Source organism: Molothrus ater, chromosome 9 (genome assembly GCF_012460135.2).
Source record: "Molothrus ater isolate BHLD 08-10-18 breed brown headed cowbird chromosome 9, BPBGC_Mater_1.1, whole genome shotgun sequence".
Classification (NCBI taxonomy): domain Eukaryota; kingdom Metazoa; phylum Chordata; class Aves; order Passeriformes; family Icteridae; genus Molothrus; species Molothrus ater.
The window spans coordinates 26,930,223-26,957,062 of record NC_050486.2 but is presented as its reverse complement, the minus strand read 5'-3'; the positions used below and the strand labels follow the sequence as shown (position 1 = coordinate 26,957,062).

The window sequence follows — 26,840 nt, the reverse complement described above, 5'->3', positions numbered from 1 at the left end:
TTCGTTACCATCCCTGGGGCTGTGCATCACAGTCCAGGTCTAACAAGGGGAGCTTTACAGCACTGTGCACCATTTCCTGAGCCTGCATCCTTCCAGGGACTTGGTGGTAAATGATTTTTGCAAAGGCATTTGGTTGGGCTTGCTGTGAAATAACCAGCCACAGCTTTGCTCCAGAAGGCAATTCCACCAGTGCAAAGTTGCTCATGAGTGCTGTGAGTCTTCTAACACATCTGCAAGGTCAAACTCTTCTTCTGAGGGGTTTTTAGCAGAGCTGGTGCTGGTGGGCTGGCATCATCCCTTCCTTTCCTTTCAGACTGACGTTGCCTGAATGCAATTCCTGTGAGAGCAGCTCAGGCTCCCTGACACCTGAACAATGGAACATGCATTTAGTTGTAGCCCTCATGCCGCCTCCACACTTATCCACAGGGCTCCTGTGACAGCTGTAAGAAAGGCAGAGCACATTGCATATGTAAAACAAGAGGGCTCCGTGCTCATTATGGCCTTCATCATTTAGCTGCCAACCCAAAACATTTCCCTTTTCCACTGTGTAGCTGCAATATCTTTTGTGTGGTGGAAATTTGCCAAGAGATTCTATTTTGGGTCATGGTCAAAGAGGTCAGTGCTTGTGTGAAGGAGGGTATTCCTCCAGGTTTTTGGCAGGTTTTTGGCAGTAGAAGCTCTGGAGAGGAGGATCCTGAGCATGGTTCACCTCTGAGGACACAAACTGCGGTGTCATTGCCTGCCCTTCTGGAGAATCACCAGTGTAATCTGATTAAGGACATTTCCCAGATGAGTCAAGTGGTTTTTGTAAATTTAACCACCTTTCCTGATCATCAAGCTGGTTAAACACACAGCAGTGGTGCCTCTCTCCACTGCTGTGGCAAGGACAGCCAAGTGCAGCAACCTGACTTGGGAATGTTGTTCCCAAACCAGAAAAACACAGATTTTTTGAAGTGGTGACAGCACCTGAGTTTGTGGCTTGTTTGTTTTTGGGTTTTTTTTTGAGGAAGAGAGAGAGGTTTGACAATCATCAAGATCATCAGGACAGCCTGACTGAAGTATGAGTTCAGCAGTGGCTGAATATTCAGGCTGTAGGCTTAGAAACCTCTCATAAAGGACATAACTTTATCTTGTCCTTGTGATTTTGTGCTTTGATTCACCTAACTAATGATTTATTATAACCTGGAGGGCAATAAAAATACTATGCTGAAGCTTTTATTGTTTCATTTTGGTTGGCATTAAATTTTGGTACCGTCTTTTACTGGTGTTCCTAATTCTCCCCCCCTGTGTAAGTTCAGATTAATAACCCTGATGTGAGAGCACGAGTTCAGCACCGCTTCTGCTGCTCCTGCCCATTCCTCTGGTTAAGATTCTCCTCTCAGTGGGCTCCCCTGCATCCCATGTTGTGTTTTCACAAGTTTTCATGAGGAGAAGAAGAGGATAAGCATGGAGAGGCTGTTATTTATTTGCACCTCCCTGCTTGAAGACATTGCTGCTGGGATAGCCTGGCTCTGGGAACTCCCAGGAGGGTATTTCAGGTGAGTTGTGATGGCCTCATCCAGCTTTCCCAGCACAAAACCAGCTGGAATCTTGCCACTCTAACATCTCCATCAGCAGTGGGGAGCTGGAGTGCTTTCCAGCCTGGATTCATGTGCTGCCTGTGGTGTCACATCACACAGACACTTCACCTGTGAGGCTGGAACCCCGTCCAGGCTGCGCCTGGGGCTTTGCAAACTCAGCATTGCCAAATTGCTTTATCATGCTGCTGTTCCTCCCACTTTCATGGATGGATGTAGCTGGTCCTGCCCAGGTTCTCTCCCACGTGGAGCTGTTTTGTTGGAAGCTACCCAGAAAGGCCATGCAGAGGTATCAGCAGTCCCCAGATTTCCAACTCCTGGTTTTACCCTGGTGGCTGAAGAGCCCAGTGAGCACCCAACACAGCTGCCAGATTTCAGGTCAAATCATGCCTGCAGGTTTATCTTCCTTTCATATCCCATTTTAATTCCTCCTGTTTCTGTAAATCAAAAAGCTAGAGTTGAATACAACTCTAACTCTATATTATGGTAATTATTACCATTATAAACCAATATTTTTACTTATTTGTGTATTACCATTATAAACCAATATTTTTACTTATTTTAGCACCACAGGTCCCACTGTAGTGGACACGGTAAGGCAGCACCACCAACGCCAGTCCCTCCCCAAACTCACCAGAACGTGGAATTTCTTTTGTTTCAGGTTCTTCTGGTGGGATTAAGAGTTTTGTATCTGCCTGTGCATCCCACTTTATAAAAGGGGAAGGCAACAATTTTTGAGCTGCTCCTGCCAGGGAATTGTTGCCTGCTCTGAACTGCCAGGCTCAGAGGGACGCAGGAGTTGGGGCAGCTGATGTGACATTGACCCTGAGGTAGGAAACAGCTCTGTCTCAAGCACTGCCCTTATCTCCTCTTCTGTTAGCTGGTTATCTGGAGCCTACACCTTGCAACCTCAGGTGTATTGTCATCAATCATTCCCTATATTCTTCTGCGTGCTGGTTCCTCTCTGCCCTTCCTTTGTTAATAACCCAGTTTGCCTATATCCATAAAAATATCTGATTGTGATACCATTTATCCAAAGCGCCACACATCCATCATGTGCTTATGAGCCAGATAAACAAGGTCTCCTGGGAAATATGCCTCCAGAAATATATAGGATAAATAACTGTATCAAATGTATGTCAGTGTGCGAGAGGGGAAAATCCATTCATTAAAACCCAGGTGGAACCGCAGTGTTTTATTGTACCCTCCAAGCTTTTAGTTTAACTAAGAAACATACATTTTTGCTGCTTATCTCATCTTGCACAACTCTCCTGCTGCCCACTTCAGCATGAGATATATTAGCTTCTTCCACTGCCATTGTAAACTGTAATTGCTCATAATCTTTTCTTTTTTTTTTTTTCCCCTAGACCTTACAGGCAGCTTCTTCCTTTCTTCTGACTTCAGCTTCGCTGCTCCTGGGTTTCAGCATGTGGATGTTTGAGCCCTGGGGTGCAGGGGGAGGAGAGGGGCACTCCCCACCTGCCTTTGGTGTTTGGAGGAAGCCCTTGGGTTTGTGTCTCAGTGCCTTGGGCTGGGAGGTGAGTGATGAGAATGAACAACTGCAGGTAAAAAATGGCTTTTCTGCTTTTGTTTATATGTTTCATGGTGGGATTTTGCATGCAGTTTCTTTAATCACTTTGATTTTTTTTTTTTTGGTTCTTCTGTGATTTACCCTTTTAGAAACAGCTCTAAAAGCTGAGGATGCAGGTTGTTTTCCTGCAGGCCCCATCTTTTCCCAGCCTCCAAGGCATCAGATCTTTCTGTTCATTAATTTCTCCCCTCTGGTCAAAAAAGAAGCATACTTGGTTTTCTGACTGAGTTGACTTTGTACTCATTTACTTGCAGGCATTTTCCTGAGTCCTAAGAAGTCGCTGTAAAGGTAAGAATTGTTTGTGATCCAAACTGGTCCTTGGTGTAAGAGCCCTGTCTCATGTTTCCACATAACCAGGCAGCCCAATGCCAAAGAAAATTCGTTAAATCACCTGTTGTGATCCTACATTTCCCATTTCTTTGGATGCCCAAGTCACACTGATCCATGGGTGCTTCATGCTGCGGCATTTCCTAATGCAGAAGACGCCAAATTCAAACCCTTGGGAGCAAATTCCCCTCTGGGTGAGCAGCTCCTTCACCTGGAATAGCAAGGTTGGCCCAAAAGGCCACAGCTTTGCCCCCCAGCAAAGGGATTTTTCCACAGAACAATCCATCTCAGAGGTTGAGACAGTATGGTTTTGTTGTTTTCAGCCCCTAGTTTCATTTACAAGCAAAAAAAAAACAAGTGGTGAAAAAATTGGCCTTTGGCAAACATGCCCACAAAAGAAAATATGGGGCCAGGTCTTCAGGTGCCATAAATCAGCTGCAGTGAAGGGGCAACACTGATTTACATCAGCTGAGTGTCAGCCTGTAAATCCCCACTGACACACAGTTGAAAAACAAGCATTTCCAAGCACCTGAGCAATTTCTTTCACTAAACCACCATTCCTTTCTGCTCCCTCTCTCCCTTCAAATGCCTACAGAAGGGCTGCTTTGTGCTTTGAGGTTTTGGTGCTGTTGTTGTTCATAATGCCTGATTCCTTCTCAGGGCTTTTCTCTCCCCCCCCTTCTCCCCCTGCAATGAAAAGCTCAGTAAAATGAAGTGCCATTGGCCTCTCGTCCATCCCAGGTTTTTGTGGCAGTTCATTAAGAACAGGGAGCTGCAGGCTCTCGCCCTGCTCTCTGGACACAGTTCAATACTGTGTGCATTCTTGTGCTGAGATTTACGTCTCACATTCAAAAAAGCCCCTTAAATCAAGCAGCCTGTTAGCATCTTCTCAGGCTCTGTGTGCCTGGGAGATAAAATGCCTGCGTGCTAATAGTCAATTCATCACTGATCTTACAGAGGAAAAGCCTTTGCTTGTGTGGGAACATCCTCTGCCCAACGGTTGCCTTTGAGCGTCTCTATTTATTGCTTTATTTATTTATTTGTTTAAAATTCCTCATCAGCATGGGCTTGCATTCTGCAAGGATGCTTCAGCATCTTTAGGCTGAATCCCTCTCCGTGCAGAGCAGCATATGGCTTTGCTGCAAAGGCAGCCCTGGCCAATATGCTGGACTTACAGATCTGACAGTGCCAACTTACAAAAGTTTCGTGGTACATATGTCAATACCAACTGCATAGATGGTGAGCTCTTCCTGTGTTTCCCAAAGAAAATACATAAACTCCCTGGGAGTCAAGCTCAGTTGTGTAAACACTCGCAGTGGATTTATTTCATGGCATGCTGTTGCCCCGTGGTCACCCAGCAGCTCCACCTCCTTTGGGTGGGTTCTCTGCCATCTCCTGTGCTGCAGCAAGTAGTGCTGGGCACTGGTGGGACAAAACCATCACATCTGGTGGGGCAAAACCATCACATCTGGTGGGGCAAAACCACAGGAGCACTTGGTCAGGTTTCACACGGTGAATCCAGCAGACGCAGAAACGCTTCACCGGTCAATGATTCCTTCCAGGGGTTAATTCCATCACACGCCCTGAGTATTTCCAGCCCAGCCCAGGTTCCAAAGCAGCCCGTGCCAGGCTCCTTGTGCTTTCAGCAGGCTCTGCTCTGGAGGTCTCTGCCAGCGCAGGGCTGCCCGCCGTGCTGCGGGGCAGGGTTGGAGCAGTGCCGGCTGCGCCGCGCCGTCCCCGCCTGGCACGGGGACCAGCCCGACCAGCAGCTCCAGCGCCCGTCCGTCTCACCGCCTGGGACACACGCAGAGAAAGGGAAAAACAAACAAAAAAAGGGATTTCAGGTCTGGCTGAAGCTTCTCTGGATATGGACTCCCTGCTCTCTGCCAGCCAGGCCCGGGCTGTTGAGATCAAGGCACTCAAAGCCAGGGGAGATGAATCAGCATCACCCCAAACTGTAGCCATGATATTTTCTGAAAAACCCTTTCCTTAGGATTTTTTCTCCTGAGAAGCCGAGAGGCCTCAGAAACAAAATGTAAACAATGTATCTGCTGTGGAGTGCAACAGGTGCATCTGTGATTGGTCTCTGTGGTTGTTTCTAATTAATGGCCAATCACAGTCCAGCTGGCTCAGACTCTCTGTCTGAGACACAAGCTTCTGTTATCATTTCCATTCCTTTTCTATTCTTAGCTACCCTTCTGATGAAATCCTTTCTTCTATTCTTTTAGTATAGTTTTAATATAATACATATCTTAAAATAATAAATCAAGCCTTCTGAAACATGGAGTGGACATTCTCATCTCTTCCCTCGCCCTGGGACCCCTGCGAACACCACCACACCAAATACCAACAGCACTTTCTTGTCCATCTCATCTGAAACCCTCTGGTTTTCCTTTCCCAAAGTGCAGCTCACAGCTCTCTCAGTATCAGCTTCTTGCCTCTGACCAAGGCAGAGTGACAGAAGTCCCCTAAAGCTGTGGGGATGTTGTGGAAAGTCCCTTTGGAGATGGGTCATTTCAAAGCTTTTTCATTACAGTACAGACTGAGTTGTCAGGAGTGGTCGATACTATGGATTATGGTGGTGCTCCTGAATGATGGGAATGCTTGATGCCTGTCATTTACTGTCGTTTTTTATTTACTCATCTGGCCTTCATGCCTGGCCTGGGCACTTTATTAATCCAGACAGTGCAAATGGATGTGTGTGCTCTTACTTAGTGCTGGCTGGGAAGCTGCGTTTTCCATCTGCTGGAACATCGTGCTTTTAAAAAACAAAATTAGTTTGGTCTTAAATTAGTTTTGCAACTGAAAATTTGAAATTAAAAATTCTCCAGGAGTTTAGAAGTGCTGTCCCCACTGTTGCTAAAATCACGAGCACAAGGCTGGCTGGTCCAGTGCTCTGCATTGGTGGCAGGTCCTGGGCTTCCCAAGCAAATTCCTGAGATTTGGAGACAACTTAAAGAACCTGAGCTTTAAAAAAAAAAAACCACTTTGCAGTCATTGAAGCAAAGCTTTGGCATTCAGCCTCACAAACCATCTCCCCAGCTCTGCTCCAACTCCTTGTCTCATTACAGTTTTGATTTCCCACTCGGTGAGACCCCAGTGATGAGCCCACAGCTGAAGGTCTGGAGCTCTGCCTGGTGGAACTGCTCTGAAGATGGATTTTTCTGCCAGCTTAATGTGCTGAAATTTAGATTTTTTTTTCTTTTTTGTCATCATGAATCAGGACAAAAATATCCAAAGAGAGCTGCAACTTTTTTTTGGAAATGAAAGAGCCTGTTCTGACCCCAGCTTTTTTTGCTACCCGCTTAACTTTTTAGGATAGTATAGAAAGTGGCAAAGAAAACATAAATATAAGCCTGTCACTTTGGAAAAACATATTCTTTCACCTCAAAATAGACACCCTAGTCAAAATGCAACCCAGGAGGGGGTGGGAAATCTGGCAACGTAGCAATTTTTTACTAAAATGGTTTTTTTGGTGGCGAGTTGTGTGAGGAGTTGCTTGACCTGAGCCTTTCCCCTTCCCTCCCCTCCCTGCCTGCTGAGGTTTGTGCTCTCTCCCTTGGAGCAGCCATCCTTAGTGGGATGCCACAAGGCCTCCAGAAGATTTCCTGGATTTAATCCAGCAATTAAATTTATTATTACTATTTCTATTTATAGTAATAACAAATTACAGAATGGTTTGGATTGGACGGGAACATCTCATTCCCACTCCTCTGCCATGGGCAGGGACACCTTCCACTATCCCAGGCTGCTCCAAGCCCTGTCCAACCTCACCTTGGACACTGCCTGCGGTGGGACAACCTATGCCAGGGCCTCACCACCCACACAGGGAAGATCTTCTTCTTCATATCCAACCTAACTCTGCTCTTTGTCAATTTAAACCCATTCCCCCATGCCCTGAGCTGCTCAGCTCAGGGGCTGTTCAGCATAACCTGTCGGAACTCAGCGCATCCCTCCAGGTGCCCAGAGTTGCCAAGGACACCACCAGGGGGCTCAGAGACCCTGGCATGCTGCCCAGAACACCTGTGGGTTTGATTGTGACCCCTGGAGCAAGTTACCAGCTTTGTATGAGGACATGAAAGTCACACATGTTTGAATAGTATAATAATAAAATTATCACAGGGTGAAAATGTAGATTTTAGGATTTTTGGTATGGGGGTTATGGGGACAAGATGGAGGAACTTGGGCGTGTCTAGCCTTTCTTCTTCTTGTTCTCCATGTTCTGCTGTGATGTTGGCACTTTGGGATTGGTTTAGAGTAGAAGTGCACTGTCTAACATAGGTGATAGGTATTGGAAAGTAATTGTAAATATGTTATACATATTTTGTAGTATAAAAAGACAACACCGCCTCAGGGGTGTTCAGAGTGCCTGTGGCTGCCTGCTGAGCAGATCTCAGGCTGGGCAGAAAGAAAATTTTATAGATAATAATTAATAAACAACCTCAAGACCGAAGACTGAAGAGCTCTGACTCATTCTTCGGACACGTGGGCCGAAACAGAGACACCCTGCACATCTCAGGGCTGCAATTAACAACCCGAGATAAGCCAGCCACAAAACACAGAAGGGATTGATGTGTGGATGCCAGGAGCTGTTGGTTTAGCCACGCGGAGAGGGAAATCCACCCCTTTGGGCTCTCACCTGGGCGCTGGGTGTGCTGGCAGGCGGCTCCTCGGTGGCCAGGGCGGCAGTGGCAGGAGCAGCTGTCCCCCAGCAGCGCGGGCTCCCCGTTGTTGTGGCAGGGCCTGCAGCGACAGGGGCTGAATTCCAGCAGGAACTCACCCAGAGCCCTCCTCAGGTGCTGCTCTTTGCTCCCCATGTGGCCGAGGCTGCTCCTGCGCAGGATTTCGTGGATGGGCTGCAGCTGCAGGGATGGAGATGGATGGCATGGGAACAATTTCAGCTGGGCATCGACTGGGATGCTGTGACATTGCTGGATAAATTCAGGACTCGGGGAAAAACTCATTTGTCTTCCTTGACAGCTGCATGTGCATCATGCAAATGTGGCGCTGCCCCAGTGAGGAGCCACCGTTCCAAAACCTTCCTCATCTTGGGGGTTTGTGTGGGATTGGCTTTTCTGGACATGCTTTGGAGTTTCAGCAGGGATTGGATTGATAAATTAAAACACCCCAGTAAGCCCGTTTTTTGGACTGATTTCTTAGTGCTGTCACAGGCCCTGGGATTCTTGCATGCTTTTTGCCTTTTTGAGTAAAATGTTTTGGTAAGAGCTTGGACAGAGGGTATCATCAAAATTTATTGCCATCCTATCCCGTGCAGTGGCCAGATTGTGAAATATCCAGTAAATGCTGAGAATGAGGAATTTTGCCTATATATTTTTGCCCTTTGATGTTGTGAAATAATACTGTCATCTACAGCTTTGGGAATGTAACTCACTCATCGTATTTTCCAGCAGCAAGATCCAGCTCCTATATGCCAGTCAGCAAAAATAGTCCAGTCTGGGCAGCAATTATAACTTGCCCAACTGAATATTAATATTCAATGAGCATTAAAGCTAAAAACTTGGGACTGTGTGAGGACACTTATTTACATTTGTCCATCGATGCTCCTGGGCAAATGCTCCCTTGTCTAGGCCAGGAATTTGTTCCAGGGAAGAGCTGGGTGTCAGCTCACTGTGCAAGGCACTGTGAGGGTGATTTGTGGGTAGGATCAGCATCAGCTGGGCTTTGGGAAGAGCTCTTAGGCAAATTTGCACAAGCCTCTTTGACAAACTGAGGGGACTGCAGATAAGAGCTGCTGAAGTGGCCCCTCTGGTTGCAGGGAGCTCTGGAGAGGTCAGTGCATGGTTTACTGGAAAATAGAAAGGTCAGTGCATGGTTTACTGGAAAACTGCAAGAAATCTTGCCCAGAATTAATGGGACTTTGTGCAAAAAGGTGAATGACCTGCAGCTGGAACTGAAAGCACTTCTGTGTTATCAGATCTTTCTGCCACCAGCTGCTGCCCAGGAAGGTTTGCACAGTCCTTCTTGCCCTGCCAATAACACAGATAATTCCCAAATCCATTTTCCCTTCTCCCACTCTCTGTCAGAGCTTTCAGACCTGCTTTCAAATGAAGACAAGAGGGATAGAAATGGCAGCATGTCCCTGCCATGACAGAGATCCTTCCCCCACACTCCACAGCTTCTCCTGGAGCAGACTGGTGATCTTGGCATCTTGGGGTCCTTGTGGTCCTGCTGACCACAGCTGAGGAGTTGTGGCCACCCCCTCGTGCCTCTGCCAGCTCAACCCTGGATTATTTGTTTGTAGGATCACTCTTTTCTGTCCCTTTTATCCCCTCTGCTTGCACTCATCTCCTCCCCCTCAGAAGCCCTATAAGATGCTTCACTGATCTTCCCATTTTATGGGGCACCCAGTGAAACAAAAGGGAGAATAGAGCCTCACTGATTTTTATGGCCACAGACCTTCTTTTTAGAGCGTGGAGAAAGACAGGACCCACCTGACAAAGTGGCCAGGAGCTCTCTGCTCAGAGAACTCCTGGAGGGGGGCTGTCTTTGCAGTCCCCTGTGAGTCCCCTGCTTTTACAGGAGGGTGGACAGCATCAGGGAGAATACTAGAGATGAATACAGCTTCAAATCATTGTAAAGCTGTTGGGGAACACATCAGAAACTTAACCTGGCACTAATCCAGCATTAAGCTCCTTGTCTGTCTCCCTGTGGATGCAGTCAGTGGGAGATGTACTCCCCATTGTGAAATGAATAAGAGGTTACCAGATCAGTGGCCCATTACATTTAATCTTGTTCTGTGATGGGATCACAATAAAAATACAAAATGATCTGCTCGACTACACTTTCATTCCTTAGAGCAGCAGAGTTTCTTCAACTGCAGAAAAGCCTTACCTGGAAATCAATAACAGCAGGATTATATTTTAATGACCTGCCCCAGTGACGGTACATTTTGCCATCCCAACTCTTCAGGAGCCCTCCACTGGAACTGGTGTCTCCCCCTCTAATCCGGGGAATAATATCTTCCACAACTGCACTGTGGCTCTCAGCATCTGCAGAGTAGAATTGCACAGGTAATTTTCAGCTGCTGTTCCACACAGGCTGCAGACTCTGCTCAGTGGAGGGGAGATCAATTGTGCTGTCAGGGGGCTGCCTCCCGGGATCGATGGGAGCTCAGTGCTCCCTGCCTGTGGGGTGAGCCCTGCCACCTTATCACAGGCTGACAACTTGAGCATCCCAAATCCTCTAAGCTGATAACACCTGAGGAGCCTGCACTCCTCCAGCCTTGGTTTCTGGGTAGGACATGGGCAATAGGTCACACTCTCTATAGCTCATTAGGAAATGTACAAATCTGGGCATTCCTACGCTCTTCGAGTACTTTTTAGAGTCAATTTTGACTCAGTCTGTCATTGCTGTGGACTGCAGCCTCCTAGCCACCCCACAGCCTCTGTTTCTCATCCAGATATATTGCTACATTAATTCCTGCTCTTTTAAGAGGCATCAGTACTCCTGGAGATGTGAACCCAAAGTTCCTGTGGTCCCACCTTGCCTGGGGGATGGCACCAGAGCTCCCATCCTCACACCTTGTGTGACCCTGCACGAATCTCTGTGCCCAAGTGACCCAAACAAGTGACCCAAGGAGCCTGAGGAGACCCCAGCCCTGCTGCTGTACCAGTATTCAGGAGTCCTTTCTGTTTGCATTTAGAGTGTGTCAGGGTTACACCCAGATCCAGGTTCTTGCTGACTGTAAGGCCAAGGGACAGCCCAACACAGGCACTTATCTCCTCCATGCTGATGGCTGCAAACCAGAAAAGAGAGAGGTAAATTCAGTGACTCGTGGTGTTCATTTTCCTGCTTCTCTTTTCTATCATTGAAGAAAAGATTCAGTTACTTTCATGGCTTTTATTTTGAAGTCAAAAGCTATTCAGGGCAGAGGACAGTGGAAAACCCCAATATTTTATTGGGGTATATTTGGCCTATCATATATTAGGTGTAAAAAATTGTTTCCTTAGAAAATAATAGAAGAAAGTAAAAATCTTAAGGCTTCAGGCACTGTTTGATCTATATATTTAACAACAAACTTTGGTTTTCTCACAGACTAACTCATAAATAAAGCCAGGAACAGCAGCTGAAATCAATAGATCCTCACTAATTTTCCTGAATTCAGGATCTGAATTTAGGAAATCAGATCATTAGGTGGTCTGATTTAGGAATCAGATCATTACTGGTTAAAAAGCAGATCAGTTTAGGAATCTGATCATTAATGGGTTAAGCAGCACCTTAAGGAGTACCTTAGGAAAGGTGTGCTGAGAGCTGCCAGAGCTTTCCTGCCTGCTGCTGCCAGCACCACCACCACATACATCATGAAAATATGTAACTGGAGAGCCATGAAGCAACTGCAGAGGGGAGAAGGGAACTAATGAGGTGGTTTCACCAAGGTAAGCAATGTGCATATTTCATACAGCCTGGTTTTATGCAAGCACTTCAGTGTGCTGCAAATATAAGGCCGTCCTCTAGTAGTTCCAAGTCCATTGATTTCAGTAAATGCAGGTATTGTAAGTAACAGGAAACTTTCATATTGCTCTTTTTTTGTCAAGAGGACCTTAAAGTGTTTTCCAAAGAAGCCTGGTTTGAAAGGAGGCACAGAGGTCAGTGGGGTTTGTGTGTTGTGGTTTGATGGTCTGAAGTTTAAACCTCTGTCCAGGTGCCACCCTGGAGCACTGTCTGCTGAACAGGCTCCCCTCAGCACTGGGGAGCAGGGCCTTGCCTTGCTTGTGTTTGAAATATTGCCCAGACACTCGTGGCTCTGGTTTTGTGGGGTTATGGGGTGGTGTGGGTTAAAAGGGACCTTGAAGGGCCCATCTGGTCCAGCCTCTCTCCCTCATGGACTCAGGGACATCTTCAGCTACACAAGTTTGTTCAGAGCCCCATACAACCTGGCCTTGAATGTGTCCAGGGATGGGACATCCACCACCCCTCCAGGCAACAGTGTTTCACCAAACTCATTGTAAAACGTGGCTTCTTTAATCTACATTGGCCCTCTTTTGTTGAAAACCATCACCCCTTGTCCTGTCACGACAGGCCCTGATTAAAACCTGTCTTTATAATGTCTTTTAAGCACTGGAAGGTTGCAGTGAGGTCTCACTGAAGACTGGATAAGAAAAATCCAGGCTGAAAAACAAAAATTCCCTCAGCCTTTTCTCATAGGAGAGGTTCTTCACTCCTCTAATCAGCTTTGTGGCCTCCTCTGGGTTTGTCCCACCAGTTCCATGTCTTTGCTGTGCTGGGCACCCAGAGCTGGATGCAACACTGCTCGTGGGGCCTCACCAGAGGGGCAGAATCCCCTTCCACGCCTGCACTTGGCCTTGCTGGACCTCATGAGGTTCCCAAGGGCCCAGAGCTTGCCCAGGTCCCCCTGGGATGCCACCTGCAAGCTTGTTCCCTTCTGCCCACCCTACAGGAGAGGCTCACTGGGACACAGATCTGCTCCTTGGCTTGGTGGATCCAAACCCTGCTCAGGAACTCAGCATCCTGAGAAAGGGGCTTCAAACTGGTGAGAGCTGAAACACACTCCAGACCTGAGCTGGGAACTGCATCCCACTGCAAAACTGGGCCCTTGAGAAAGATTAAACATGTAGCACTCAATTACTTGTACTAAACTGTTCAACAGTTGTAAACACAGTGGGTAAAGTTCACTCACCCAAAGCAGCATGCGTGATTGCTTATCTTGGTGCTGGAGTGCCATAAAATTAAACTTGAGGAACACCCTGATTAATTGATTTGCCATGGTTCCTGTTGAGTAATTATGTTCAGCGAGGGGCTGTCGATACCATTCGCCATTGGTCGTGGCAAGATCGGGTCTTGATAAATGAAAAGTGGTTATCACTGCAAAAGGGTGGCCTCAGTAAATATTAGTGCTTGAGGGGGGAGCCCTGATAGGGTTTTTTTTTTTGTTTTATATGATATAATTTGCGATAGTTAAATGTGCTCGAGTGATAAGATTTACTGCTGCATTTTGAATTAATCAGAATATATGAAGACTCTTTCTAATTTACTCCACGCATAATGTTCCTCCCATAAATGTTCTTGTAATGGGTGAACACATTATACTGTTTTCTGCTAAATAATAGAACCATAACAATCTATTTTAAAAACAAGTAATGAAAAATATTGATGGCAGAGCAACGAGGGACCTCGCTCTGACATACGTATTTATTTCACTCATGACCACATCCATATAAGCCCTTGCAGCCTGAAAGCTGGGAATGGGTCTGGCAGCAAAACTGCAGCCCTGAGCTCTGCAGTGAGCTGTGGATGCCTAAACACAGGAGGTGATTTCATTTTCAAAATTCAGGTTTCCTAAATGCTCAAAGTCGAAGCCAGATGCTCAATGACCACCTAAGCTGTGTCTCATTTAGGAAGGACTCAGCCAAGGGATCTTTTTCCTGAGTTTGTGCTTTGGTCACTGGTCTATAAGAAAATGAATATTCTGTGTTCCAGAGCATTTAGCAAGCAGCCTGGTGGGCTGGGTGGGCCCTGAGGATGCAGTGGTTGACCTAAAGCAGCCCTGTGGGAGCCCAGTGATGCATCTGCAGAGCTTCAGACTCGTCTTAGGAAGCTCTGATTTTAAGACTTGAGCACTTGTATCCTGATCCTAACCATTCCTCAGGGAAGGAGGATAATCCTCTTGCAAACACAGCCTCCAAGCATGGCTGTGATCAACATTAGAGAAATCAGGGTTTTTTTGCTAAATGCTTTCAGACAGTGGCATATCAGACACTGCAGGTGGGTCCTTCTGGGTCAGCACTGCGTGACACAGAGCACTGCTGGCTTTGTGAGGCTGGACTTTCTGGCAGAGGCTGGATTAGATGAAAATTACAGAATGGTGCTGCATCAGAATGAAAATTACATCTCTACCGGGGTGCATTTTTGTCTTTTGCTGGACTTCAGTATCCTTCTTTCCTAAGATAAGGCATCTCGTAGCAGTAAATCTCCTTACATACACAGCAAGCACAAGATAAAGTGAAATAATAGCGTCCCTCCACATGCTCTTGATTAATTCTTCCTCTGAAATTGGCAGTCTGCTTCCTGAAGACTTGCTTGCCAAGACCTTGTTCACTTCTATATCACTCACCCTTCAAAGTGAAGGAGTAATTTGAAGAGGCATCATGTTTCTAAACATTGGAGGTTCAGGAACTTGACGAAAATTCTCTCAATCAGTAATTTCTTGTGGAAAATTTGGCATGGTTAATGTGCAATATGGAATGCATAGTTATCCTAATGCTGATGGGACCCAACCATTTCAGACCAGAGGCAGAATCTGGGGCAGAACCATGAAAATTACTGAAATTACTGAAATTACAGCAATTTGCAGCTGTTGTCCAAGCTCACAATTTCCTTCTTCATCAGTGTCTGGCCTGGAGTTACCAAGGCAGTGGTACCCCCAGCACAGCAGAGTGATGGCCCTTGGTGAAAATGGGATTTATTGCATTGTTGACACCTTTACAAAAGTTGACAACCTGGTTATTGAGCCATATTATTGTTCTATATCCCATGTTTTTGATTAGGAAAAATGTTACATTTTTGACTTGCTAGCAATGGCAATTCTCAGGCTCTCGGTGTCTGCAGTGGGTGTTTTATCTAACTGAGATTTAGAGGTAGGGCCCTCCAGCCTCATACACTCCAATTTGTTGAGAACTGGAGCTAACAGGGGTCTGTTAATCTCCAGATGTGACACTAAGCAGAGTGAAGTGGCAGAGCTATTGCTGAGTGCAGTGCAATATTTCCATTTACAGAAAATTGTGGCACTCACTGCAAACAGGCTGAAATGTGAGAGGGCTGATTTGCTGAGCTCTGGGTGGCTCTGCAGCCTTCAAGTTTTCATGGTGAACAAAGATGACAAGAAATAGGAGAAGATTAGCAAGAAATGGAGAAAATGATGCTCAGTTTCCTTCCTTAATGGCCAAACCCTCACCCAGGTACTTCTGAAATCAGAGCAGGAACCACATTTGGTGACACTTAAGTTAATCCCAAGCCGCGTGGCCAGTAGTGCCACCAGGCTGGAAATGCCAGGTTTAAAGCAGAAAGCTGAGAACAGAGGATATATTTTGATGTTCTCACCTTTTCTTCTCATCTCCTCCTTATTGATGACAAGGATGTACTCAAAGACCCCCCCCATGGTGCCAGATGTCATGAAGTGGGTGCCGTAGTCGTTGATGAATTTGGCATACATGCCATAGTTGTAGGTGTCTGGGAGCTCCTGCAGGGAGAGCAGCACATCTTCATCCAAAACAATGTTGTGCCTCCTCATCTTGAAGCGGGCTGTCTGCACCTTGGTCACAGCTCTAATGAACCCAACATTCTGCAGGAAAAGGAGAGAGGAGCTGCAGCCAACATGAGTTTAAACACATGAATTTCTAGGCTTTAGGCTTGCAGGGGAAAGCCTGAGTCTCTGGCTGTCAGTGCGCGCATGAAAACATGCCTGATTTAAATGAAATAATGGTAATTCTTTTTTTAAAGTCTGATTTGCTGTGGAGGTGGAGGGCCTTGGGGGGTTGGATAATACAGGGGTTTTATTGATGAGTGAATATGATCAGAGTTGGGCTCCACATGATTCCCCTCCATTCTCCGTTTCTGCAATTTTTTTTTCCAGTCTCCTTTCCATACTGTTTATTCCCTTCTTGCTTTTTTCACAAACTCAATGAATAGCAAAGAATAAGGGTCAAGCCCAGCCCAGCAGAGGGGAGATTCCTTGGCCAGAAAGATGCTGATGGAGGGAGAATTTCCTGGATATACCACCAGCTCCAAGGCTCCAGCTCTGTATTTGCCATCGCTTTGCACAAGTCTCCCCTGCAACACGAGCAGCCCTTTAAATGATTCCTCCAATAACTAATCATCATTTAGCTGCAAACATCATGTGAGTCTGGACAAGGGCACAGTAAATACTATAATGGTACTCATTTCAAACAGCTTTTAAGGGCATTTTAACTCGGAACACCATCAAAGTAATTCTTCTTTATTGTTTTCTGTCAGCAGCCCGGAGAGAAGTGGAGATGGGGCACGGTAAATGTGGGAAATACCAGCACTCATGTTATTAGATTGGAAAGAGGTCATCACTGCCAGTCCATGATGCAAGCCCTCTGTGAGAAGTACACCCTATTATCAGGTGCTATTTTTTTCAGCGTGGTATTTTAACCTCCTGTTAAAAGTAGCCCATTTCCCCGTCACGAGGCAGCTTGTATTAATTTGAGCAAGATATATTTGCTACTAGAGATCATTCCTTGAGGATAATTGTTTTGATCAGCATCTTGATATTCCCTCCTCCCTCATTGTCACTTTCAAGCATTTTTTTATTTATGTGCTCAGTGTAGCCATGAAACAGGATGGGGTGAGATGACATGTGCCGTGGCACTCCGTAATTCAATTTTATTCCCACTCCCTGTTTGCTGAAACATACCAAGAACAGCAAACAGGATTCCTAACGATCATACATTTGCAATTACATGAACAAATTAAGGTACAATTACCCTGTGTTAAAAAATGCAATTGAGAGAATAAACTGACATAAGTTACAGCCAGACCATGCGATGCACAGATGATGCAACTGGAGCAGATGCATCACTGATTTGCTTGGATCTTTTTTTTTACCTTTGCATCATATTGCGTGAAATTCTTCAGGGATCCTTTGCCACCTGATAAAGTGAGGCCCAGGTTTAGCATGACATCTAAACCTCCAGGCCCAATTCCAATGGTGAAGCCTGTTGATCTGGATTTATCACTTTTAAGGGCGTCAAGCAGGTCCTTTGAATCTTCGTAAAACTCAAAAGAAAACCCAGAATCAGCATGAGCCTAAAATGAAAGGAGCAGACATTAATTTTTCAGGGGCTTCCCTTCCTTTTTAATCTCTATTTCTTGAAGGAATACCACTGTTAAAGCCCATGATGCTCCTGAAGTCAGCATCAGCACTGACTTCAGTGAGTGTGGAATAAGGAATTAAGTCCTGTGCCATTTCATTTGGAAATATGTGAGAAATGTGGATAAAGCCAAGCATTTTGCTTCTTCCATCTCCAAGCAGGGGAAAGGTCTGTGTTTAGCCACTCAAAGCCAGAGCTGGTAATGGTAGCTATTAAGACAGCCTGACACTTCTCATTATAAAAACCTTCCTTCCAGTTCCTTACAGCTCTGCCAAATCCTAATGATTTGGACCATTTTTTTTTTTTTTTACTCTCCAGCCTGCTTCTGGATGAATTTATTTAGGAAAAGAAAAATTCAACATCTATTTACAATGGCAAGGCTAGAAAACAAACATTGTTTTGCCTGTGTTTTAGAGAAGTGACCTTTTCCTTGACAGCTCTACTTTGCCGGCACGTGGAATCGAGCAGCTCTGCTGAGTCTGAGCTCTGTCATTTGCCAGCTCTGTAAAAAGCCAGCCCCAGTGCTCAAACTGGGGACTGAGGGACTCTGCCTGCTGGGAGGGCATGAAAGCTACTTGCATTGAGTAATGTTTCCCAGGAATAATGTGTTTTCATTCATTCATGTCAGAAAACACGATTAATGTTTAACAGTGTGGCCAAGGCACCCACTTAGGATGTGGGAGACCCAAACTGAATCCTTTCTCTGCTTGGATCACTGTCCAGCATCAGACATGACCTATGGACTGGAGGTGTTGTGATCCCTGGTGATGGGTTGCAGGATGCCTGTCTCACTCAGAATTCAGATTAATGCCCCTTGTAGACTTAAAATGCCTTCAAAGATTGAACCAGCAGCGTTGTTACCATTTTACACATGGCCAGCTCAGTCCCTAGAGAGGCAAAAGGATCCTGCAAGCTCTACAGCTCATTAATAGCAGAATTTAGAGAAAACACCTCTCACTTGGCTCTGCCTGGGCCAGAGGAAGCAGTGGGGATGCCTGGGTGATACAGCATATGCATTCCTTGAGGCACCATAAATCAACATTTACACATCGAGTGCCTGCTGGGGTACCTTAAACAACTGGAGATAGAATGTACCTCATATCTTTGTGGGAAGTTGTTGGAACCCAGGAAATTCCTCTGGCTGCCCTGGAGGACTCGAGACCCTGCCAAGGGGCTCAGAGACCTTGGCACAGAGCCCAAGACCCCTGTGCCTTTGATCTTGACCCATGAAAAAAATTACCAGCCTTGATATGAAGAATTACAAGTCAAGAAAGTTTAAGTAGAATGATAGTTAATTTATCACAGGGTGAAAATGTAGAATTTTGGGGTTTTTAGAACGGGGGTTCAGGAGCAAGATGGAGGAATCTGGGTGTGTCCAGTCCTTTCTCCTTCTTCTTCTTGGCCTTCATCTTCTGCTGTGATGGTGGCACTTTTGGATTGGTTTAGAATGGAAACTCGCTGTCTAACATAGGTGATAGGTATTGGGAAATTATGGTAAATAATGTACATGTAGTTTTTAGTATAAAAGATAACACCAGAGTGCCTCTGTCTGTCCTGCTGGATGGACCTCAGCAGGACAGAAGAAAGAATTTTATAGATAAGAAACAATAAACAACCTTGAGAACAAGAATAGAAGGGTTCTGACTCCTTTGACCGCCGGGCTGGGAAAAGAGACTTTTTAACACATCTTGGGGTCACTCTGACCAGCAGAAATCCCTAGAGGAAGTTTGGCTGTTTTGCTGAGGAATTGCTGCTAAATTTGGCCTCTTGCAGCACTCACCAGGAACTGGTAGAGGTGGAGGTTGTAGGGCTTGCGGAAATACTTCTCATCATCGCCGTAGTGCAGGCGCTCGCAGGCGGCGTCGTAGCGCAGCTCCCGCCACTCCCCGTTGTACACGTACTCACAGAACCCTCCAAAATAACCCGGGTCATAAACGTTCTGCCTCCCTTCCTCCGTCAGGATGTTGTACCTTGGAGAGAGGAATGTGAAAAGTGCATATTATATGGCTCTACGCGGATATTTGCTGCGTGTATTATGTTGTGTTGAATAGTTGGGCTGTATGAACATTTTAATAGTATGGGAAATGCAGTTTTGTAGTTAAAGGGTGACTTTTGTAGTTAAAATAGGAACTATGTATGTGGGATAATTTTTTAAGAAAGGAATGAGGTACTTGCAGCAGATAGCAGCCACAGGACACCCAAATCTTTCAGAGAAAGAGAATTTATTGCTCTCTTGTCAGAAGAAACGAACTTCTTCCTGCCTCACTCAGCCATGAAGACACTGTTGGGATTCAGAGGAAGAAGCTGACACTGACCAGATGAAATCCTTTGTTTGAATGGAATTTATGCATCATGTATGAGATATATGAATATGCAACAGGCTATTGCTTTTAAGGGTTAACCCTCTGTTAACGTGGGGCCTTTATTGGGCTTATTTTGCCCAGAAAAAGGCACCCAGACATCCATAACTCTTTGTTTGTATTGTCTCGTATTGTCCTAATCCAAACTGTCCAAATTATTATTACTCTAATTATATGACTAGTTTTATAACCATTTTATTACTATTAAACTTTAAAACTTTTAAAAACAAGTGATGGGTGTTTTTCACAAGGAATTTATCCATCACTCCGGTTTTATTGCCTCGGTCTCTGTCACAGGTTCTCCTGATGCTGATACCCCCACCACCAGGTTATCCATCCTCAGGCCTCCTGAGGAACTGGAATAGAGCTTGAAGCTGGGTTGGGTTCGTTATCTCCTTGCTGTCTCCTTCCCAAAGCTACCAGGAGGCAAACAGCCATTTTATTTCCAAGGCATTAGTTTGGGCTCATACGCAAGAAATGGAAGAAATGAGTGAAGTTGCCCAGCCCCTCCCAGCAAGCACAGCTATGAAAGTCCCAAAGTCCTGGAATTCCTCCAGGTTCCTCTTGAGCCTAATGCATCTCATTGTCACAAAGTGCTTCCTGGCATTCTCTGCAATTATTTTCTGTCTTAATTTAATCTCTTTCTTTTTAATAATGGTCCCGTTTCTCAGGGTAGTTAACACCCTCCCTAGACATGAAGCCTGTGCTTTGCCAAGTCTGTCACTTATTATTTCCTTATTCCTCCTTCTTCCTGCTCTCCAGCCCTCACAGCTGCTGCCCTCTGAAATCCTTCCTATTACTTAGTATTCCATGTAATTGCATGGCCCAAAGTGAAAGCTTTATTCAAACTAGCAGCAGCACTGCTCTTCTCAACAGGGAACCATCTTTAGGACTAAGATAGCAAATGCCACTGCTTTTGTGTGTTCTGCAGGAGAAACACTTCAGAGAGCAGAATTAAACAGGGTTCTCAGTGGTAATTAATGCATGCCTTGTAAAACTTTTGATGGACCCTCCCAGGCCCTGGGCCAGGGAGACATTTATCTCATGGACTCCAGAGAGTGTTGGATTGAGCTGATTGGAAAGTTACACAATGGCTGGCTCCATTTTCATCCTGCAGCCCATGTTCATAAAATCCTAGAATGGTTTGGGCTGGGAGGGACCTTCAAGATCATCTCATTCCAATTCCTCTGCCACAGACAGGGCCATGTTCTCCAAGGGAAACTGAGCTTGGTTAAAATACAAGGTTTTCAACAGGAGTGTCACAGTCACAATTTGCCTTTCGCTTTCATTTTATTCTGGATTTCTCTTTTGCCTGTATTACCTAATCAAAATTTGAAACTGAGCAGGGAAACACTTTTTGTGGATAGGAGTATTTACATATACTTGTGTGGGGCTCAGGCTCTCTGCCTTGAATCTGTGCTCTGAAGTCCTAAATCCTGGAGCTAAATCTCCTTAAGGATGAATGCCAGCAGGGTGCTGCATCTCCAAAGTCTGCTGTTTGCTTTAGTCTCTTACCTTTAACAACTGGAGAAAGCTGTGAGATAACTGGGATCTATTTTTTCAGGAGTATACAAAGGGCATCACAAGTACTGTGGTCAGGTAATAGATCTGAGACTGAGGATTGAAATAAAAGATGGAAAGAACCCTCATTGCCACCCATGGTCACATGGGACAGCACCTCCCCTTTGGGTACAGCCCCCTATCAATTCCTGGATCACTGCTATTACTAAGGAAGAGCAATATAAGAAACATGATCCTGTTTTGATTGCGAGAGGAGCAGCTATTGATTAATTACTCACCCTTGGACTATTTTTTCCACCCCTGGGATTGGGAACAGATGTTCACAAGGGTTTTCAATATCTTCATCCTCACAATTATCCTCATCAGACCCATCTCTGCAGTCCCAGTCTCCGTTGCACACGAGATGCCGTTGAATGCAGCGCCCTAAAGGGCACAGATGCAGGCGGTGGCTTATCCCCCCTCCAGAAATCCTGGCTGGCAGCTTGCATTGATTATGCTGTTTTTCACCCACATCTCAAGGCCACAAGAAGTCATGCTGCATGTTAAGCACGGCGTTATGCCATGGGGAATTGGTTTTTCCAAGCTTCTGGGACCTAAACACAGCACAGAGTCCAAGCTGGCCACTCCCGTGGGCTTCTATCAGGTGGGAATCAAGGACAGGTCACCTCACTGCCCTGAATTTATATTTTCTAAAATCACACTCTTGGACAGTTGCTGTAGGAATAGCTTCACCCCTTAGCTTAAGGAAGTCAACTCCATCTTATTAAAGTGCAAGGTTTCCTCTTCCCATTTCAGGAGGCATTTGGGGAGTTTATTGCAGTAATTAATTGCGAGAATGGATATTTGCAGGAAAGGCAATATGGAAGGGCTTTTGCTTCTGGGAGTGGGGAGAAAGCCTTGAGGAGGGGACTAGCACTGTTTAATTTACCCCAGTGATGATGGGGTAATAATGGAGTGATGATAACCTGCTCCAGCTGATGAGCTGGTCACAGAGCTGGCCTGTGGCTCCAAATTTTGATATAATTTTCATTAAATGCTCAGGAAGGAAGTTTGAGCCATTTGTGTAGAAACAAAAACCTGTCAAGGCTAGTCAAACTTTCAGAGAACAGCCGTTTTGTATGCTGATCCTCAGAGCTGGAGGTGGCTAAAAATAACTAAATCACCCCAACAGATTGCTGGTTGGATTGATGATTGAACTCTGTCTCTAGCAGGGGAGAACGTGGCGCATTGTGGGAGCGGAGTGTGAGCACGCAGCACAGCAGTTAGAGCAGAATAGTCCTACTCCCTTTGTTCCACTGAAACATTCACATTCTCCATGTCACACAGCCTTCTTTTCTACCCAAATCTGAGTGCAGCATGGATGGATTTCTGTAAAAGTGGGGGGGAAAAACACTGAAGAGGGGAAAATCCCTGGTCTTTCTCTTGTACTGCTTCACCCTCCTGCTTCCCGGGGCAGGGGACTGATACCCCCAGTGTCAGAACTCAGGCCATCCCTCCGGGTGCCCAGAGCTGCCAAGGACCCCACCAGGGGGGCTCAGAGACCCTGGCATGCTGCCCAGAGCACCTGGGGATTTGATTGTGACCCCTGGAGCAAGTTCCCAGCTTTGTATGAGGACCTGAAAGTCACACAGGTTTGAATAGTATAATAATAAAATTATCACAGGGTGAAAATGTAGATTTTAGGATTTTTGGTATGGGGGTTATGGGGACAAGATGGAGGAACTTGGGCGTGTCTAGCCTTTCTTCTTCTTCTTCTTCCTCTTCTCCATGTTCTGCAGTGATGTTGGCAATTTGGGATTGGTTTAGAGTAGAAGTGCACTGTCTAACACAGGTGATAGGTATTGGGAATTAAGTGTAAATATGTTATATGTAGTTTGTAGTATAAAAAGGCAACACCGCCTTGGGGACAGTCAGAGTGCCTGTGGCTGCCCTGCTGAGCAGATCTCGGCTGGGCAGAAAGAAAATTTTATAGATAATAATTAATAAACAACCTCAAGACTGAAAACCGAAGAGTCCAGACTCGTTCTTCAGCCGCGCGGGCCGAAACAGAGACATCTTGGGGCTGCAATTAACAACCCACAACTCGAGGCCCAGGACCAAAACCTCTCCTGCAGGGGTTTGTGGCTGAGTCACTCACCTGTTTCCTTGCACTGGAAGTCCTGCCCACACCCTGGTGGCCCTGAGCAGGGCGTCTCAGCTCGGCAGGATTGCTCATCCCAGAGGTGCCCCGCGCAGCGTCGCCCTCCGAACTCTGCCGGCTGCTCCAGCCGCCGGTACCGGTGCTGCAGAGAGACAGAGCCATGTGTGTCCCTCGCAGACACCCCTCCACAGGCCAGAATGCAATCAAAACTATCATTTTAATAGGTATTCCTAATTTATGCGTGTGTGTGGCTTGAAGACTTTGTGTGTGAAAAAGGCAGCAGAGAGTTGGGAGTTCAGATTTGCCTGGAGTTCGTCCATGTGAACTTAGAGGGGGCTGGAATGGCTGTTTGAAAAATATCTCTATTTTATACCTTGGAAAAATATGGCACTTTTCCAGCTGCATATGCTTTGTCCTGCAACGCACCAGGCTCAGATGGACACAGACACTAATTACAACACTGATCCTGCAACATTTCTGATGGATTATTAATGAGAATTGCTGCTCTTTAAACTAGGAAGGGGAAAAAAAAAAGAAAGGGAGAAAAGCTATATTATTTACTGATAATATACTGTCTATAAGCACAGGAACAAAAAAGGCAGGAATAAGATAAACTCCATAGAAAGCAGAATTATGTCAGATATGTGAAAATAAATTCTCAAACTATGAAGACATATGTGAAATGTTATAAAAATATGAGAACAGGAGCTGATGCATGAAGGCTGCTTCTAATTTCTTTTCGCTGGACTATTTGCATTAAGAATCAGGGGATACTTAATTAAATCTGAGACAGAAAAGGAAGAAAGTCTTGGGCAAGTATTCTGGCCTGATTCTTCCACCATTTCCCTTGATATTGCTTTTCCTGTTCTGCTGCCTTCAATGAATTTATTCCCCAGTTTACACCACGATAAATAAGAGCCTCTCTAGCAAAGGAGCATTTCCATCATATTTGGATGAGTTTACTGGATGCTTCAGAATGATGAATATGTATAATATATATAATTAATGTGTGTACATCCTCATCACAGACACATCTGAAGATAAATGAATACATTACAGCGGATCCTTACTTTTTTCTCTTGGCAAGGGAAGCACTCAGTCCATCCTGACCACTGGCTCAGCTGACAGTCAACAGGAGCTGGAGAATTAACATCTCTGCTGCTTCTTCTAGGGAGGGAAGAAAGAGTGGTCTAAGGTCTTTGAAGCTGTGTTTTGAGAGGGGATGAAGGCTGGAAGGGGGAAAATTATCTCTGTGTGTGTGTGTGTGTGTTTTTCCACCAGGAAACTGGTTTGTAGGAAATGGGAAGCATCCCAAGATGTCCCATCCAAGTATTCACTATCAGAATTGAGCAGGGCCTGCAGGTGCAGTGCCTGGGGATTTTGTCTTGGGATTCCTGCTCTCCCAAGACATCTTTGCCCTTTCCAACAGGTAGATTGCAATTATATAGATATATGTGTGTGACCAACCATCCTGGGTAAACACAAGCAATGTCATGAAGGGACAGGTTTTAGAGAAAAGCTAATTTTTTGCCTTTCTTTTCAGAAGCACATCACAATCTCCAGGAGCAGGGATTTTATCACTACTGACCCTGTTTTGATGTCACTTTCTTTACACCGATGTGAGCTCATGGTCAGGATTTTTGCTGGTGTGAAATCAGATCCTGCTTTCCATGGGCTTTGTGGAGGGCTGGGAATTGTTAGAGCACCAACAGTGCTGAGAGAACAAGGTACAAAGGACCTTGACCAAGAAATTTGTTGGTTGAGTATTTCTAAAGCCAAATACACAAATTCTGAGAAAGCAAAAGACACAAATTCTGAGGAGAAGAAAATCACTAAAGGAACATTATGAAAGGAGAAAAGGGCAAAGGTATGGTATTGTAGTGGCTCTTGGGTCAGACTCTCTGCACATACTCTGAATATCACTACACAACAGCCAGAAAATCCTTCTCCTGCCTCCCAGCCCTGCCATTACAATCTCTAGTTCTGTCTCTACTCTAAAACCTTCATTTGTTTGAGCCATTTCTTTGTCTTGAGGAGCAATCTGTGCCATGCAAACACAACCCTGCATTTGCCACAGCCTTTGAACCATTTGGAGAGTTTATTCTGAGTCAGAACATTATTATTTTTATTATTATTTTGCTGATTAACCAATGAGCAGTCTGTTTTGCTTACAAGACTGCAGTCCAAAGAGAGATGTTGATAATTAGCAGAGGTATATAGCTCATGGGGGATTCATCAGAGGCTGGGCAAGAGAGATTTACTAAATGAGAGCCACAGCAGCTGAGTAAGGGAGCCTGTGGGTGCAGATCCTGTGTGAGGTGAAAACCCAGGAGCCTGCAGGAGCCCAGGGCTGGAGGACATGCAGCTGTTGGTGCCTTTTTGCTGCCACGGGAGGCTTTGTGGGCTGCATCCTTCAGCACTTCCCAAAGTGCTTAATTGGCTCACCTTCGATTGGATTTTACATTTACCTCTTCATTACTCTGCCTTGTTTGATAAGTTCATCAAACATCAAAAATCTTGTCTTTGTTCATTTTCAAAAGGGATTATCAGAATAAGCCTTCATAATTAAGTGTATCACTGCCACAGTTTTTTTCCTTTCTGCCTTCCCCTTGTCTCCATGTTCCAATTATCACTGATACCTTTTTTTGATCCTCCTAAATCATATTTGCCTTTACAACAAGCTTGAAATTAATAGCTATAGAAAAAAACCTCCACCCATTTCCCTATCATGACACTGTAGCTTTAGAAAAAATGTAACTTGTTTATTCTTTTCCTTCAAAGCCCAAGTGACACTTGGATAGGTTCATAATATTGTTCATGGGGAAAAAAAAAACCTGAGGAATGAGGATCTGGCTTGGACTGAAAACCTGGTTATTCACATGCACTTGTTAGCTTCGTGTTGTCGAGTGTAAAATAATTAGAATGCAAAAGAATATGAAAAATATTAACTCATAAATCATCCTGTATAGAGAATTCATTTCAAGTGCCCAAACCCAGCCTGGTAATTTCAGTAAGGAAGTTTAAGAAGGCTTAATAGTCATCTGTAAAAGGAAAATCATTGTGCAAACAGTTCCTTTAAGAGGGAATTATGATGCCTGACTCGGGCTTTGGACAGCTGCCAATTTTTAATTTTTTTTTTTTTTTTTTTTTCCTGGTAGCTTTGTGCACATGCCTCAAGTCAGGACAAAACTGATGGGCTGATTGGCATGCTGGTAATTCCTGTATGGAAATGTGGGGAAGGGAACAGACTTACCTGTGGGAAGGCAGTGCCTGGAGCTCCCTGCACGCCTGGGCTGGTGTTAAAGCCAGCGAGCACACAGACAGGATCCAGGCACAGAGCTGAGCCAGGCCCCACCACATTGCTCTGCCATACGTGAAGGTTTGCTGCAGATCAGCTGCAAACCAAAGCTTTTAAGTTTTCAGGACTGCTGGAAGGAGCATGGAGCCCACCAG

At 45.3% G+C, this 26,840-nt stretch overlaps 1 protein-coding gene across 1 annotated transcript; it reads right to left on the bottom strand.

The window, feature by feature from the left end:
* Positions 1 to 5,137: 5,137 nt before the first annotated feature.
* On the bottom strand, positions 5,138 to 26,747 carry C8A (complement C8 alpha chain). The gene is made up of 11 exons (XM_036388028.1): positions 26,641 to 26,747; positions 24,458 to 24,554; positions 23,385 to 23,529; positions 21,526 to 21,670; positions 19,147 to 19,336; positions 17,101 to 17,301; positions 15,574 to 15,814; positions 11,126 to 11,251; positions 10,348 to 10,505; positions 8,135 to 8,357; positions 5,138 to 5,289 (listed from the first exon to the last, which is right to left on the bottom strand). The coding sequence occupies exons 1-11, from the start codon at positions 26,745 to 26,747 to the stop codon at positions 5,138 to 5,140; spliced, it is 1,785 nt and encodes a 594-aa protein (XP_036243921.1).
* Between the last annotated feature and the right edge of the window lie 93 nt (positions 26,748 to 26,840).